The 17,332-nt window shown below is 36.0% G+C and overlaps 1 protein-coding gene across 2 annotated transcripts in view; it reads right to left on the reverse strand.

Annotated features, from left to right (window-relative positions):
• The window catches only part of LOC144437806 (ankyrin and armadillo repeat-containing protein-like), a 46,430-nt gene that overhangs the window by 15,723 nt on the left and 13,375 nt on the right, over window positions 1–17,332 (reverse strand). For both annotated transcript variants that reach the window (XM_078126833.1, XM_078126831.1), the window contains exon 3: window positions 11,584–11,828. In XM_078126833.1, coding sequence (XP_077982959.1) covers window positions 11,584–11,828 — 245 coding nt within the window. The remainder of the gene's footprint in view (window positions 1–11,583; window positions 11,829–17,332) is intronic.

A 17,332-nucleotide genomic window follows, 5' to 3' on the forward strand; every position in this document is an offset into this window, starting at 1 on the left:
CTATATTGCGTCAGATCGATTTGCCAAACAAGTTTGCCAGAATTAACGCATCCCATCAAACCATGGACCCTCCACAAAGGTGGAGTGTCTATGGTCAAACAAATGACAGGTCGCAGAAACTATGGTCATGGAAGTATGAACGTCGTTTATACTTGTACGCCGTGACATACAATGAGCGCAGTGCCATGATTGACCGGATTATTCAGTGTCGACAATCCCAGTTAATATAATCCCAAAGGCAAACTTGTTTTATTTACCACCTTGCCAAGCAACACAGGGTGGTGGCGAGGCGAAGTTGTAATGTACTGTCGCTTTGATATTCACGATTTTGGAAAGGAAATAGATAACATCGGGTTAGATCTTGAGAGTAAATAAGAAGAAAAGAAGAGTTAATTTGAAATCAGTGATAAACGAGTTGTCTATTTTTAAGAAACTAAATATAAGGAAAGCTATGGGTCCTGATAACATATGTGGTAGGTTACTGAATGTCTATGCATCGCAGTTAGCTAGTGTTTCCAGTAGATTGTTCAATTGGTCGTACAATGATCATACGATATCAACCATTTGGAAAACATCTACCATCTGTCCGGTCCCTAAAAACTTCCAAGGCATCGTCCTGTAGCACTGACTTCCATTGTGATGAAATGCTTCGAGCGTATTTTACTTTGTCAAAACCCACAAAAACATTCACACCTTGACCCATACCAATTTACATATTAAAGTAATAGAGGTACTGATAATGCAACTCTCACATTACTTCACGATGCGTATACACATCTTGAAAAACCAAGTTCATTTGTAAGACTATTGGTTATTGATTTTTCATCAGTCGTTAACAGAAGTCAACCAAACATGATGGCTCATAAACTTAGTTATTTAAACGTTAACCCCAAACTCATCCTCTGGATAATGGATTTTCTTGTCAACCTTTCCCAGTTTGTTCGCTACCAAAAATTAAGTTCAGCCTTCCATTCAACATTTAGGGGTGCCTCACAGAGCACGATACTCTCACACAAACTATTTACACTTTACACAAATGACTGCTCATCAGGTACCGATACAAATCCACTTATCAAATATTCTGATAACTCTGCATTAGTTGACCTGTCAAATTCTGACCGTACTTATTTCGATGAAGTTGATAGGTTTGTTACTTGGTGTAAAGAAAACTACTTGGACGAAAGGTCGACTTTAGGAAGAACCCTAAAGTAGTGCCCGACCTTTTTATTGACAATGTTAAAGTTGAACAGGTGACTAAATATATATATATATATATATATATATATATATATATATATATATATATATATATATATATATATATATATATATATATATATATATATATATATATATATATATATATATATATATATATATATATATATATATATATATATATAGGAACAGTCTTGGATAATAAATCAAATGTTAAGGCCAACACAGATTTCATTAACAAGAAATGTCAATCTAGAGTTTACTGTCTACAATAATTGAGGGGCCTAAAATTTTGTAAATGCCATGGTATTACAGACATTCTATCGGAGTTTTGAGTCGGTTTAACATTTTCTTTTTTGTGCTGGTTTGGTAGTCTAGGGACTAGCTACAAGAGTGTCTTGAACAAAATTGTAAATGTGTTTAGTAAAGTATTGAGTGAAAAGTAGACTAATTTGAATGAAATGTTTACATCTCGTGTACAAAACAAAGCTGGGAAAATGGTAAATGACAAAGGCCACATTATGTCCCAACACTTTGAACTCCTGCCATCAGGGAGACGATTTCGTGTCCCTAAATTCAGAACAGTCAGAACCAAATCAAGTTTTGTGCCCACTTCAACTAAATTTTAAACCAAACTAAATAATTCTATTTCAAAGACATCTGCTCTGCATTCCAGATTGGAAGAACCGCGTTTTTTTATTGTCTTTTTTAAGTTGATGACCATTTCTGGCAAGACTTCACTCACAATTTTCTCGATTTTACTGATTTTTCTTCTTTATTAAAAAGGTTTAGGGTCGGCACCGGATTTCTAGAATGGAAGCGTTTGGGGAGTTATGTGTGATTTATTTGTTGAGAAAGGTTCAAAGACAATAAATATCGCCATAAGGTGGCACTTGCCGTTCCAGTGAGGAACGACTAGTGCCACCACGGTAGTACTCGACAATTCGATGGACCACGGCCAAGTCCGCCATTCACAATTTTCAAATCACTTGAAATAAAGCAATCTGGCAAAACTCGCCCATGTGCATTTACAATCTTGTCGCAACTAATTCTAGTAGGTAAAACCATAGACCCTCCACCCTGTCTATGGTAAAACCTAGTCGCATTCATAACTTTCATCGAGGGTAAGGTAATTTTAGTCATCAACTTCTATAAAGTCCAAAATGAAACGATAAAACATGTACATTTTGGAAATTATCCCATGTATAATGCCAGATTATAAAGTGACAAAGAGTGGTTCATCTGAGTGGATAGCTTAACCTCTTGACGATTTATAAACAATGGGAAATAGGCAGCTATCTTGATGTTCATTTTAACCTATTTTCCCGGAGAATATTTTCAGAACTGGTATCCAAATTACCAAGATCACGTTTTTCATATTTACTGATATGCCGCTTTAGTTATGGCCGGTTTTGTGGGATGTTTTGCGTGCACAATGTAAACCACAGACAAGGCATGTAAACTTCTACTTGCAAACCCGTCTATTTCAGGCTTGGCCTCTTACCACTCTTGGAGGAATTGTACTGACTCCTCCAAGACCACGTCTGACACAGTGGCCTGAAACCCATAGTCTATCGCGAGTATATTGTCTACCCTTCAAGAGACACACATTCTCTGCCAGTCACCCTTTTAAAAATACGCTTGTTAAACGTCTGCTCCTGGAGTTAAATTTGGTTCAACTCATGAGCAAAATATTTGTACGTGACTCCGGGCCCCTTTCAGACAATCCGAATTTTCACGCACGTCCCAATTCGTTTTTTTCCCGTGACAACAATTTTTCTCCTGAGCCTCCCCCTACCCTAATCTAGTTCCTGACGACCGTATTCCAATTTTACACTACATCTTTACATATTACGTATAGTCAATGTCATTACTCTCGTTGCCGATGTGTTGGCAATTATATACATGTATATATATAATATCCATAATCACAACATATTTCCTGCTCAAAGAAGAACTGTTTCAGCTTATTCCATTTCGATATAAACAGACAGAGAGTCCAGGGATAAAATACCCATGTACTACTCCTTATATTACTGGCTAGGTAATGTCAACCGTAAAATAATCCAAGCACCAGCGTCCCTAAAATCCGTGAAACAGTGTCGATATTACAGTATTTTGCTGACACTTATTACTTTCTGTAACTGGTCTATATTTGTGATATCATGGTAAATATGCTTGGAATTTATGGCCTAACAAACCAGACATTACGTAGATTTGAATATTGAAGAAAATCAAAAACAAAAACAAGGCCATGGCCATGGCCGGTCAGGTACTGATATTAGTACTTTAGACATCAGTGGGGGTCACACTTGGTCATTGAAACTATATTGACCGACCAAAATTCTAAACATCACGGATAAATAATTTCATATCGAAATGTATGTACGGAGATTCAGGTTTTTAGACCACGTGGCTTTGACATGACATCATCAGCTAAATTTGCAATACGAAAGTAACGTAAAACATGGATGTATCTAGTAGGGAGCAAAGTCCGCATGTCTGTATGGATGTTTGAAGATTTACTATCGGTATATGGGAGGCATAGAGGGAAATATTTGAATAGCGTTATTTAACGTTACATAATTCATAACTGACTACTAAACTACCGTCAAGAGGATTGTTTTTGCTTCCATTTATCTGTATTAATTTTTTTTAAAGGCAGTGATGGTGACTGCCAATGCCGGTAGTGAAAATATGGCCCGCACATTCTGAAGATTTTTGTATCATACAAGTTCAATGTTGTAGCTGAGAATGTGATTTATATTTATAACTCAGTAGAATGGGTACCGGTACTGATGCGAGGGATGTGAACCAACCTTTGTGTTGCGTGCTTTTTAATATCACCGTGTGTGTGTGTGTGTTGTTTGTTTGTTTGTTTGTTTGTAATGTAGATTCGTCGTTGATATACTGCTACTAGATCAGACCGTGGGTTATACTTCCATGATCAGAACATGACCAGACACAACTCTCCACGGCACCATTTTGGTTTTACAACTTTGATTACTTTGTTTTGAATAGCTTTTGTCAAGTTCTTGACTTTCCTGATATGACAATAAAGCAAGGGCGGTGAAATATTATTATAGTAGTCCTTCAAAAAACAAGACAATTTTGAAACTTTTAGTGGAAAATGTTAGTGAAGACACAGTTTACCCGCATAAATTAACTAACAAAAGACAAAAGAAATGTACACATGGTTCATTTTCTAGGTGTCGACCTCATGAATATGCACCAAGATTTAGAACCGAGTCAGCTTTAAATGCGTTCACACCTCCAAATCTGGTGTGGACAATATTGTCTGGGCTTAGTCACCCTTTTATGCGGACTACAGAGCGGCCCTGGTGCGGACTATTTCTGCCACCTATTAATGCCTGAAAGTCAAGTGGCATATGCTGAGGTTGTGTACAACCAGCAACCCATAACATTTTAGCAATCTACAGTTCTACCTCAGTATGGCTATTAGCCATGCTAGGTAGTTACTATAATGATTAATATAATGGTTGTCTTGGTAAAAGTTGTCGACCCCCCCCAAAAAAAAAAAAAAGAAGAAAAAAAAAAAAAGATCAACAAAACATTCTATGATATTGAAAGCGCTCCTGGCATGTAATTCCATAGAACAGTTTCCTGTAGGGAATGGCAGCGATTTCATTCAAACTCAAAGACAGAGATGTTGCTAACCAACGTGAACAGCCATAAAAAATTGTATGTGAATGAGTATGACTCTGAGATCCCGCTAACGGTTTCATTGTTGTCGGTCTAACCAGAGACACTGGAGAACTTCACTGTCTATGATCTAATCGTATTGCTCAGTGTGAAAACCGTGCAAAGCGTTACTATTTTGGCGTTGTATTTTCGCACATTTTTGGTTCACAAGGGTCCAATAATTTAAGCTTGAGTTAGGAAATAGGCCTATTAAAAAAATTGTGTTGTTCCGATTAGGCAAAATAAATAAATAGGTGGGGTAGGTAGATTTATTTTTATTCATGTGCGAGTGTCTAATTCTGGTTTTCCATTTTTTCCAAATGATCTCTGTGTTATTGGCTTCTTTCCATTAGATGTACAACCATTACAGATTGGAGGAACAGTTTTATATTGTCTTTTTAAGTTGATGTCAGTTTCTGCATCCACTATGTCTCGTGAGACTTCACAATTGTTGCGATTTTGTTAGTTTTTCAAGAACACGTAAAAAAAAAGTTAAGGGTCGGCAGTGAAAAACTAGGTGGGTCGGGTAACAGAAACCAAACAGTTATTTTTTAGGCCTAAGGCATAACGTAGCATATAAATCTACCCAACCTGCGCGAGCAAGATCTGCATCGGTCAATGTAATATTTACATGGTCTATTACAATTTGGTAAAGTGTACCATTGTATATGCTTGTGCGAGACGTAAAAAACATCATGCCGTCTAATTGTACGAAACGATTTAGTCACTATGGTTTTGAAGTCAGTGAGATAATGTTTGTGAAGTACCCGGTATCGTGATGTTATCGCTTGTATAGAAAAACCATCACTGAGGCAAAATCTCACTTTTATCATCATTCATTTTTTAAAGTCTTCAATCATGCCAATTAAAAATATGGATACTGCAGTCATTTATGTGACTTTTTTTCCAAAAATGTTTATCGTGCATCTCGATTATATTTTTTTTCGTCTTCGTAACATCTTTTTTTTTTATTGTGCCAAAAGTAGTAGCTACCACATATAGAACAGTGGAAAAATACCGAATGAGACTCAGAAATGTAAAATCATTTACTTCAATGTCCAAATCAAATGCGGACATCAGAAAATGATGCATGCACGTTGTGATGGACTCGTGATTAGCTCTAGTCCAGATGCCAATTGGTATCTAACTAAACCATAGACAATAGAGAGGGTCCTCTCTATTTTCTATGACTAAACCAAGTTTAGTGAGTGGAGGTGTAAATGGTAACGATACTGTTTAGGAACACGGTGATAGGAACTAGACGAGATTAGCACTGACAACACACGCTCCGCGAACTCCAGCAAAGAGGCCTGGTGGGGTATATAGAGACTTGTCAGAGTTGTCGGAGCTACTGTTCATGTACATATAAGTTCCACGTATTCTCAATTTATTTCGTGCTGGATAGAAAACAGTCAGTATAGTCCTTGTGTTCTCCAGTGTATAGCCGATGGATTGGATAGTGAGAGTCATGATATGTGTGATACATTGTAGTTTATACACCAGAACTGAATTTTAGACTGATCCCGTCGGCATCTTCAGAGAAAGCATCAAGCGGGTACCACAATAAACTGAAAACGTAACGACTATAAGCATAACTATAAGTTTTAATTTACATGGAACTACGGTCATATTTGATAAGCTTATCCCCCACTTCCACATATGGTCTCATACCCCTTGGTCAGCGAAAAGCCAATCATGTTCATGTCCGGACATACGAGTTATAAATGGGGCGGTCATATGGGTTAAGTTAGGGTGGAATATAATATATGGAAAAAGTCTGATTGATACTGGCTGTGATGGGTAGTAGAGCATTTTTTAATTGTCAAAAACAGGGTTGGGGGCCGAATGATATGATTCAAAACGTCATGACTTTCTGGTATATCTTTGTTGTCATGGTGTGTTTCCAGTTGAGGATGGCTGTCTTTGACTGGCTACAACAGTAAGTGACTGATTTTGAAAGCAAAGAAAGTGGAAGAACATTGGTGTTAGTTAAAAAACTATTGTTATTAAAGATATACAAGTAAACGCAGCAAAACAATTGAGAGTCGGTACGGAAAGGAACAGATGACCACAGGAAGGTGTTCAGCTGTTCTTCATTGTTCTTTGCAATTTGACGACCGGGCGATCACATACTAGTAGTTGTCAGTGTTTTCGCTAAAGCAAAATACACGGAGATGGTTCAAAATCACTTGACTATCATTTCACTCTTATTTAAATCTACAAATATCTCATTAATATTTTCTCCCAGCTTACTTCAAACTATATGACATTTTCCATGAAAAAAAGGTGCGTATCTGGAGCAAAGAAGTGTTTCAGATATCAGAGTGTTCACGTTTGCGTGACCAAGACATAGACATAGACTGGCAAGCGACGCCATGAATTGTGATCGAATCCCAGGGTCGGATCGGTTGTAGATCAGTGTTCATGATAATTCATTTGCGTGTTCAATTACTAAGTCATCGATGTAGGGTTATAAATTCAGTGACTACACCATCAACAAAGTTACTTCTTACTATAAATCATGTTGAAAAAGACCCTGTCTAAGCAACAATGACGGGTGTTACTTTTTTGCAGTGTTTATCCAAATAGTAATCGTCGAATAACGTGACCCTGGCTGAAAACAGCGACAGTGAGTGTACCATAAATTCCCAAAACAGACTGACCAGAACAGACATATTGACACACAAAAAGTGTGCAAGTTTACATCTTGTGACAGGTTTGGTTGGGGTCACCTCCATCGGCTAATGGTCGAAATCGTCATTGTAAAATATTTTTAATTACCCTCAACTACAAATCAGCGTATCGTTGACGATCATTTCAATCGTAAGTGTTTAGAACTGATTCAGAAGTAAAACGTAGAATTATTAATGACAATGGTATGCAAAGTTTTGTTGTTTAACAATCATCAGCGATTTGGCATGTTTGCACAAACCACAGATACTTGTTAGTGCATACACTTTTGATACTTCTATTCTATAAGGTAAAGGCTAAATTTAAAAAGACATGATCCCAGTATTAACTTTTTTGTTGCGGCTATATTTCCTAAGTGAGGTGTGCCAAAGAAAGTTTTCCCATGATACTTTGCGCCAGTGCGACTTTTTAACATTGTACGTTCGATGTTCCCAATGAGTAAATGGAATTTTATCGAGAAGTCTATTCATATTTGTTTATGACAGCAAGATATTTTCAATTTTCTGTTTTTGGTCATTTTTGGGGTCAAAAACTGTCATTTGTTTTGTAAATAAAAGAATTCAAAGTAAAAATGAATGACAGCCGCAAAACTAATCGATTGAATGGGCTGACATTTGGTGTGCAGGTATGTTAGAGTATCTGGATGAAGAATTCTTCAAGAAAATTTGAAGATGACATTGATATGCAAATACGTCTAAAACGTGCTGTGTAGTATCATATTATAGCCATGTTATTTTACAATACTCGTGAGAAAGTAGAATTTATTGGTGAAGTAAAGTTGCTCATACACCTAAGAAAATTTGACTACACTTGAATACATAATGAGCAAATGAAATGATCACAACAATCACATATCTTTGTAATGTTATGACTATACAAGATCTAATACAGGGACGAATGGGGTACTTATCAAATAATGCCCTCCGGAACTCAGAAATAAATGTAGATGCGCTGTACCATGCAGTTACGATCAGCGGTTTTGAACTATGGAGGTAGGAAGGAAGGAGGTAGGAAGGATTATAGTCCTACCACCATTTCTGAACAAAATCGTTGTCCTTGAATTGGAATGGTATGCTTTTAATACAAAAGTTGCACAAACATATGTTCTTGCTTTCAAAAGTTTTAGAATTAACACCATGATTTCACCGTCGCCCATACTGAGGTTTTCCTGCATCTATTGCTATGGATTTTGTTGGTGGGACTTTGCTGTACTGTATGAACACTTGTTCAGACTCAGGCCACTAAAACACAATTGCAAAAAAACCCCGTAAAGACACGAAGTATCGTTTTGCACAACGTTCGGCTTGAATCAGGTTTGAAGGGTAACCATGCACGACAGAGAAGATGGGTTTAGAGCCCCATTTACACCTAAAACAAAAAGCGATTCTAGTCTGTTCCTATTATAGTGGTCTGAGGTTCAGATCAAAGTGCCGCATTCATCCACAACATAAAAAATCATAGACCCTACACGACTGGCGTTTGTAAAAGTCAGTTTTAAACCATAATTACTACACCTCTTTATCTTCTCGGCAAGAACATGCAGTGCTGCAATCCAACGTGAGGACCTCTCACCAACTTTCAGATCACTTCACATTGGGAACGTTGGTGAGAGTTCTACTAATATAATTCAGACTGAGGCAAAAAATATAGCCTTTCTGAGTTGAAATCCGAGGTTTAAATCCTGATATCTGAAAATTCCCAATCAACCCAGATTACATTGAATAAAAAATAAGTCTAACAAACAATTTATGATTTTTCAGTCCCGAAACTTGCTATTATCCATACACTGTATACAAAGCTAAATACACGGTGATTGGTGTATCGCACTCCTTGACTGAGTGGGTCGGAAAAAAAATAGGTAGACTCACTTGTCATAAATCGATTTATAAATCCACAAAGGCACTGTGACAACTAAAGCAGTCCCTTTACAGACCATTTTTCTTTAGAAATAAATAGGCTAAAACAATACTGAATGACAGGCAGTCCAAGGTATGCGAAACCATAAGCGAGCGCGTACTCACGATGCTAGATTAACACACTATTTTACCTGCGCATTGAAGACGCACAGTAAAAAGACCAGTTTTCAACATTAATGCAGGAAATACAAAGCTAACAATTCAAAATTGTATAAAATGTAAGAAAACAAAAAACAGGCGACAGTCAGAGCATGCATGAACTTCGATTTACAATACCATTATTAAGTTCTTGCATTTTGGGGCTAATGAAGTCATAGAGACTAGAGTGGGCGAGTTTCATCACAGTTAGTATAATCAATGGCACCGTGATAATTCTGACTTTCACTTGAAACTGGACCAGAACAGTCTAGGTCGGACGAGTCGTCATCATCAATTCAAAGGCGACGTAACCAAATATACACCGTGAATTCATCTTAGATCGCACCGAGTTGAACAATCATGTCTGTCATTGTAGAATGTAGACCTTTACGCTGTTTGACCGACTATTGAAGTATAACCCACATAGGTGATATTTCATTGACCTACATGGAAATGCTTGTAAATACTTTTTGCAAGTAGTAGTAGCTCAGACCACTCTAGTATTTTAGTGGTCTGAGGTAGTAGTAAGAGTTTTTGCTAACGTTTACATGCTAGCGTAGTTGTACATGTACGTATACATGTCAGTTCGTATGTACATGTACATTAAATGTAGCTCTCATCATATCATACACTGTACATGTGTGTAACCCTTTTCTTTTGCACCCTCCCCCTCCGCCTTCATGTGGTCAAACACAGACAACTAACTAACTAAATAGTGTTACTGTTAGTTTTCTGTGGGTCAAACAATTAGTGTACACGCCTTGAATCACATGCAGGCGAGATAGATTTGAATATTCATTTGTTTACTGCCCGGTTATGGGGGTGAACTCATGAATATATTCTGAACTAAATGCAAATGTATTCAAATCACTTCCGACTCGCAATCTGAACTATTTTTCAGATCGAGTATAATCCGATTAGACAGGCGCTAATGGGAAAGTACAGAAACGTCCACCTCATCAGCATAAAAGTACAGAATTGAACTCAATCTGAACTATAGTACGGAAAGTGTCGTAAACTGTACTATTTTTTCTACTAGTGTATGGTACTACTGGAAAAGTAAACTCATGCCGAGTCGTGGCTTTCCAACTTTATTTGATAATAATTTGATTGTGAAGTGAGGTGAAATGTTGCTAGACAGGATCCAATTCACTTTTGTAGTTTCAATAACATATTAGCATACATGTACTTCAATACGTCACAAAAGTAAGACCAAGACTGAACCATCAAACTGCTCATGACACCTACATGTAATCTTAATTATCAGAAAAAAGTTACAAAATGTCATTTAATGTAATTTTATCTTTGTTTCCGTTTATTCTTTTTTCTCTGTCTATATTAGTTTTGGGGTTCGTGTTTATAGGTATTCGTCACCTGTGTGGACTACCTGACTTTTGTCAAAGTTAAATAAATGAATATGTTCCATGCTTATAGCAATTAGTTGCAGAAACTAAAATTTAATTTGACAGGCTATGAAATTCATCCATGCCTTTAAAAAACAACAAAAGTATGGCATACTGAATCACATGTGAGTGAACATATTTGTGAAGCTGTACAAATAAAACATACAATAAATTCAATAAAAATTTGTAAAGTTTAATTCAAATAAATTCAAATTGATTTTTGGGTCCGCACCCTAAATTCAGCACCCCGACGTGATCACAATTTCAAGTTGTTACTGTACTATCTATATACAGAACTGGTACTGACCCCTTTATCAACATGTACAGTGTCTAATAATAGGTATTTCAAAAATTTTCAATGACTATATTTGTTGGTTGTCTGACTGAAAAAAATAATATTCCAGCTACAGCCAGAACAGCCTTAAGGGTCGAATGCAATACGAACAAATGGTAGTGTTGAGGATCAGCACACAGTCAGTAGTACAGAGGGTCAAAGGTCAAAGTACAACACATACCTGAAAAGCAGCATTACATCGATAGAATTCATCTTCCGATTCCAGGAATGGCACAAAACAGTGATACCTAACGCCTCCTGACTCGGCAATATTCTTCTGTTGACCTAAGTTATTATACGCAAACGCCCCAAGCGCTGATCCAGCCAGGAGTTTGACCAGATCATCTTTGGAGTATAGAAGACGTAAAATATGAACGTAGTTGAAATCTACGTTGTCCGTTATTTGACTCATCACATCGTGGTTACCTGAAAGAGACACAAAAAAGAATTCCGATATAAATAACTTTATATAAAGTATTATTTGTCTTTTACTAAACGACACATTGCATATTTTCATCGAAAGTAGATTTTTTTTTTCTATTAATTTAACTGTTATTGGGTTTTTTTCATTAGTCTCCATCAATTCAATACTTTGTTTGCTGTCCTTGAATTTCAACAAAGCCTACCAGGCAGACAGTGAAAAAGCAAACAGAGAAGAAAAACACACAATGCTAGCATGTCATGTAAAATTCACTTTTCTGTTGATTCATTTTCTGATTGCATCTAAATCTACTATTCTGGTTAAATATAAATGTCAAACTCCAAAGTTTTGATTGTCTATTTAGAAATATATGTAGTTATTCTATATTATTTGTCTGGGTTATACATTTACAAGAGTGTAAAATACTGCCTTCCACAGAAATTTTGAGCAAAACAAAATGCTTTTCATTTTTTGAAATATATCCAAAAACCCTCCCGTACATGGCCGGCTGGCTGGCAAACAAAGAATTTAATTGATGGTACGCTATACAACAAACAAAAAATATGGGATTTATATGTCGTTTTCCATCACAATAAAATGATGCATGTCTACGTCATTCACAAGCCTCTTTTAGTCTTTATGACACCATCCAAAACATAATGTGATACCCACCAAGAGGCTTTACATATTCATTTCTTCAGCAGAAATACATGTATGTGATCTGGCTTATGAGAATGTGCTGAAAAAAATATGAGTCAAAACGTTTTAGCACCACTGTTATTTTTTCACTCCATTCTTTGCTAAAATTAAGCTTGTACTGGTAAAATTTTCTTGTTTTCCAATATTTTGATACTTGTTAAATGTTGTCACTAATCCTTTTCAACTCATAGTGACAAGGCACCTTAGGTTACTCATAATTTCTTTTGGCTGAATGATGACAAATATCGGGTAACAACATCAAAGAGTTCTCCGTGAACACGGTCAAAGATGTTTAGGGTGCCAGGTTATTTTATAATGTCTAAGCAAACTCTTGATGAAATGAAATCACATTCCAAAACCTTTAATTCTGATGTATAAATTGTGTCAAAACAAAAGCCACCAAACTCCAAACAGCAACTACAGAGAACAGTACTGGTCTCTGAGCACATTTGCGAAAGCATTCTAGAGAGAACACTGAGACATAATTTGAATGTTGATATTCTGTCTGCAGGTACATTGAACATTAAATCTGAATAACTCATTTCAGGTGCATTTAACATTACATCTGTATAACTCATTTCTTCCTTAGCAGGTACATTTAACATTAAATCTGAATAACTCATTTCAGGTGCATTTAACATTACATCTGTATAACTCATTTCTTCCTTAGCAGGTACATTTAACATTATATCTGTATAACTCATTTCAGGTACATTTAACATTAAATCTGAATAACTCATTTCAGGCGCATTTACCATTACATCTGTATAACCCATTTATTCCTTAGCAGGTACATTTAACAATAAATCTGTATAACTAATTTATTTCTTAACTCTTGAGACATGACATCAATATCTAGTGTTTCATCCTTCGAAAATCTCTGACAAGTGTCATTCAATCCAAAACATGGTAGGATTTCTGATTTTTTTTAACATTACGTTTATTATTATTTCCTTATATTTTGTCAAGACATTATGCAAGGGTTTAGCACCCATGATACTTTTTTCAGGAGCATTCAATCCAAAACATAGTAAGATTTCGATCTTTTTTTATCTTAAAATTCAAATCTATTATTTTCTGTCTTATTTTGTGAAGAAATTAGAAAAGGGCTTAGCACCCTCAATACTTTTTCCTACAGACGACAATTCGTAATCTATTGCTTTATCAAAATCATGACTGAAATAACGGTTCCATACATACATTAAAATGGCCATATGGATGAGAATTTGGTATTTATTTTGGATTTTTATTTGATAAAACAGCTTCAGTATGTTTTTCTACTTGGAAAAATAATGTGAAATAACATACACCAAGTCCATGTTCACATCTCAATAAACGGCAAAACATTAAATGTGTAAAATGTTTGTTATTGTACGTACAATAACAAACTTTTTACACTTTTTGCATCTTTTTTGCAATGTATTGAGTGATGAACATGGACTTGGTATATGTTCTTTCACATTATTTTTTCAAGTAGAAAAACATAGTGAAACTGTTTTATCAAATAAAAATCCAAAATAAATACCAAATTCTCATATGGCCACTTTAAAAACATGAAACTTTCGACACAAAAACACACACAACCCCCAAACATACAACTTGACAACAATACACCCACTTCAAACACAGTGAAAACATTTCAAAAACACATTACAGCAAAGACCCAAATCAATGGAGTACTAAAAAAAGATCCATTTAAAACTCTCCCACTTATTGTATTGTTTGAACAAGCCTTGTTTTCAAAGCCTATACACAACTATGAAAGGTAACCATGCATTAGTATTGGGAGTGTTCTACGTCTGCTCTTGTTATATGAATTCAATCGTTGAATTTTCAAAAAAAGAAATTTCGTGACTAGTTCAATGAGTATATAAGAATGAACAAAACCCTTTTTTCGTGTGTGTGTGTGTGTTTGTGTCGTATAAGAAACATTCTGTCACATAGTCGTTTGATGACACACAGCTGGCCCTTATTCCTGTGTTTTGGCTACAGCCGACTATTACATTTTCCCTTAGGGACAGCAATATACCTGTGGCAGTACCTTCCTAATCAAAATGGTAATAGCTAGTAACATGTGTACCTGTCTTTTTTCATCTAGCCGACTGTATGTAGAGGATTGAAAGCTTTTCGATTTTATTGACATTAACTTTCTTTACATTCCCTTATGCCCTTTTTTCCTAAGCTTGATAACAAAGTGTAAAATCAATTTCTCACATTGAATATTTTAATCAATTTTCACTGCTATGTACATGTACATTAAAACTACAAAGACTTCAATACACTGTTGTTGACTATACAGGTATGTCGTTAACTTAATGAGGTTTTTATGTTGTGTTCTACATGTACATAACACTCAAAAAGAAATGACATGTAACCATGGCAATGGAAATAATGCTATGTATCCCAATTTTATTTTATCTACAGATCTCATAACAGTTATACCTTCCAAGGAAAAAGGGATTAATATTCTTGTTTTTACCTGAAAAATTACTATTCGACAAAGGTGTCTGGATAAAATGTTGTGACTGGTTTTTTTTTAAGCTTTGATTATACATGTACAATACTGTCTAATATGGGGATAGACACTTGAATGGAGTCTCTATGTATGAAAGTTACATGTATGGGGTATTAAATAGTGATTTGTTCAACAAATATGGCTGGCATTCGGTCATATTTGATAATGTTTTGAAACAATGTCACACAGACATGTCTTCTATAATAAGACATCTTTGTGCTAAGTTTAAATGAAATTGGATATTGCATGTCAGGGATATGGATGTCAACAGACAGACAGACACACAGACAGACTCAGACAGACAGACAGACAGACAGACAGACAGACAGACAGACAGACAGAGACAGACAGAGAAACAGAGAGACAGAGACAGACAGACAGACAGACAGGCAGACAGACAGACAGATGCCTGGACAGATGGAGAGATGGATTTAATGGAATTATTTGTAACATCATTCCCAGGTTGTGCCTGGAGGGGCATGGGAGAGGGGGAGGGGGGTGGTGTTGACAAACATACTTCAATATTGAGAAAAGGATGTGCATGATGTGATAAGCTGATGGAACTTAAAATATTTGCTAGCCAGGTGACAGCAAACAGCATACTGTACCATAACATTCCTGTTGCTAACACACATTGGTGCATACACTACAACGTACCCCTTCCTATCACTAACACATATATGCAAGTCACAACAGATCCATTTTATTGTATGTTCAATCTTTCCAACTACCCGCTATGATTTGTTTTGTGAAAAGTACATGTACTAGTCAACGATAGACATCTTTTCTTGCCAAGTGTAACCTCTGACTGTGTTGTTCTCACCCCTCTTAGATGCAGTCCTTAGAAAAGACCACTATAGAGGATAACCTGTATGTCACAACTCCTATGGTTCCAGTCACATGACCACACAGTGAGTGGATGCTAAGCACCTTTTTTTTTTAGAATACACAACACAGTACATGTACAATTACTGACAATGGTTTAGGCATAAACACATGTTGAATTTTAGTTATACATATTCAGGGCCGTGTGATTGACGAGAAACTCTTCCCTCAATGAATGTATACAGAAGTATATGTGTTATAAACAAACATGGGTAACTTGTACAATGTAATCTTACTTATTTACCACCTACAAAAAAATAGAGTGAATGCAATTTGCAGCATCTTCTGACTTTGACACACACATAAAGACACACATACACACACACACACACACACACACACACACACACACACACAGTTATACAGGTGTACAGACATACAGTGACAAAGACATACACTTACATACACACATGTATGCATACATACATACATACATACATACATACATACATACATACATGTACATACACATAACCCCCTCCCACATGCACGCACACACACACACATACATACATACATACATACATACATACATTCAGACAGACAGACAAACAGACAAACACAAACACAAACACAAACACAAACACAAACACAAACACAAACACAAACACACAAACAGATGCTGCATTATGACAATTGCACAATGTCACACAAACTCAATAAACAACAAACTTAGTTCGTTTAGGACAAAACCCCCTTCCCCTAAACAAGTGCGCCATCGAAACATTTATATATGATGTAAACCACAATAAAAATTACAGCAGTCACACCACTACTATCGATGTAGTGTAAACAGATAGAAAACACATTAAAATACAACAAGAAACTCACCACTGTACATATCACACATTAGCAGTACATTTTAATCAACTTATCAACATCTCAGTGGTAAATACAGAACTTGTACATGTAATCATAGAAGGCGTGAAAGTTTTCTAAATTTGGTAAGACATGCGAAAATGAAGTCCAGCAATCGCATTGATGTCAGACCCCTTCCCTAAATGACGAAGTTCATTTGTTGAGCTTGTGTGATATTGTGCAATCATCCCTAACTGAACATCAAGTCAACCTGTGTACATGAAAAAAAACACTGCACAATTGCAACTATGTAACTGGCCTATAATGTACATTGTATGCACACATTAAAAGTTTGCACGTAAAGAAGAACATATGTCATACACGTCACTTGTGTGTACTACAACTACATAATCATGTTCTCAATTTCACCATTTCAGTTCAGACAACGCAAAACATACAATACAGTTTTTGTACACCTAATTAGAAATATGTATATAATAATGATGATAATAATAAAATGAATTTATCATGCACCTGTTCTCCGGAGAGCTCCAGGCGCAGACAGAGAACTACTAACAAAATGAGAGGAACAATTTGAAATTACATATATAC

This window comes from Glandiceps talaboti, chromosome 7 (assembly GCF_964340395.1).
Source record: "Glandiceps talaboti chromosome 7, keGlaTala1.1, whole genome shotgun sequence".
In the NCBI taxonomy this organism is placed as follows: Eukaryota; Metazoa; Hemichordata; class Enteropneusta; family Spengelidae; genus Glandiceps; species Glandiceps talaboti.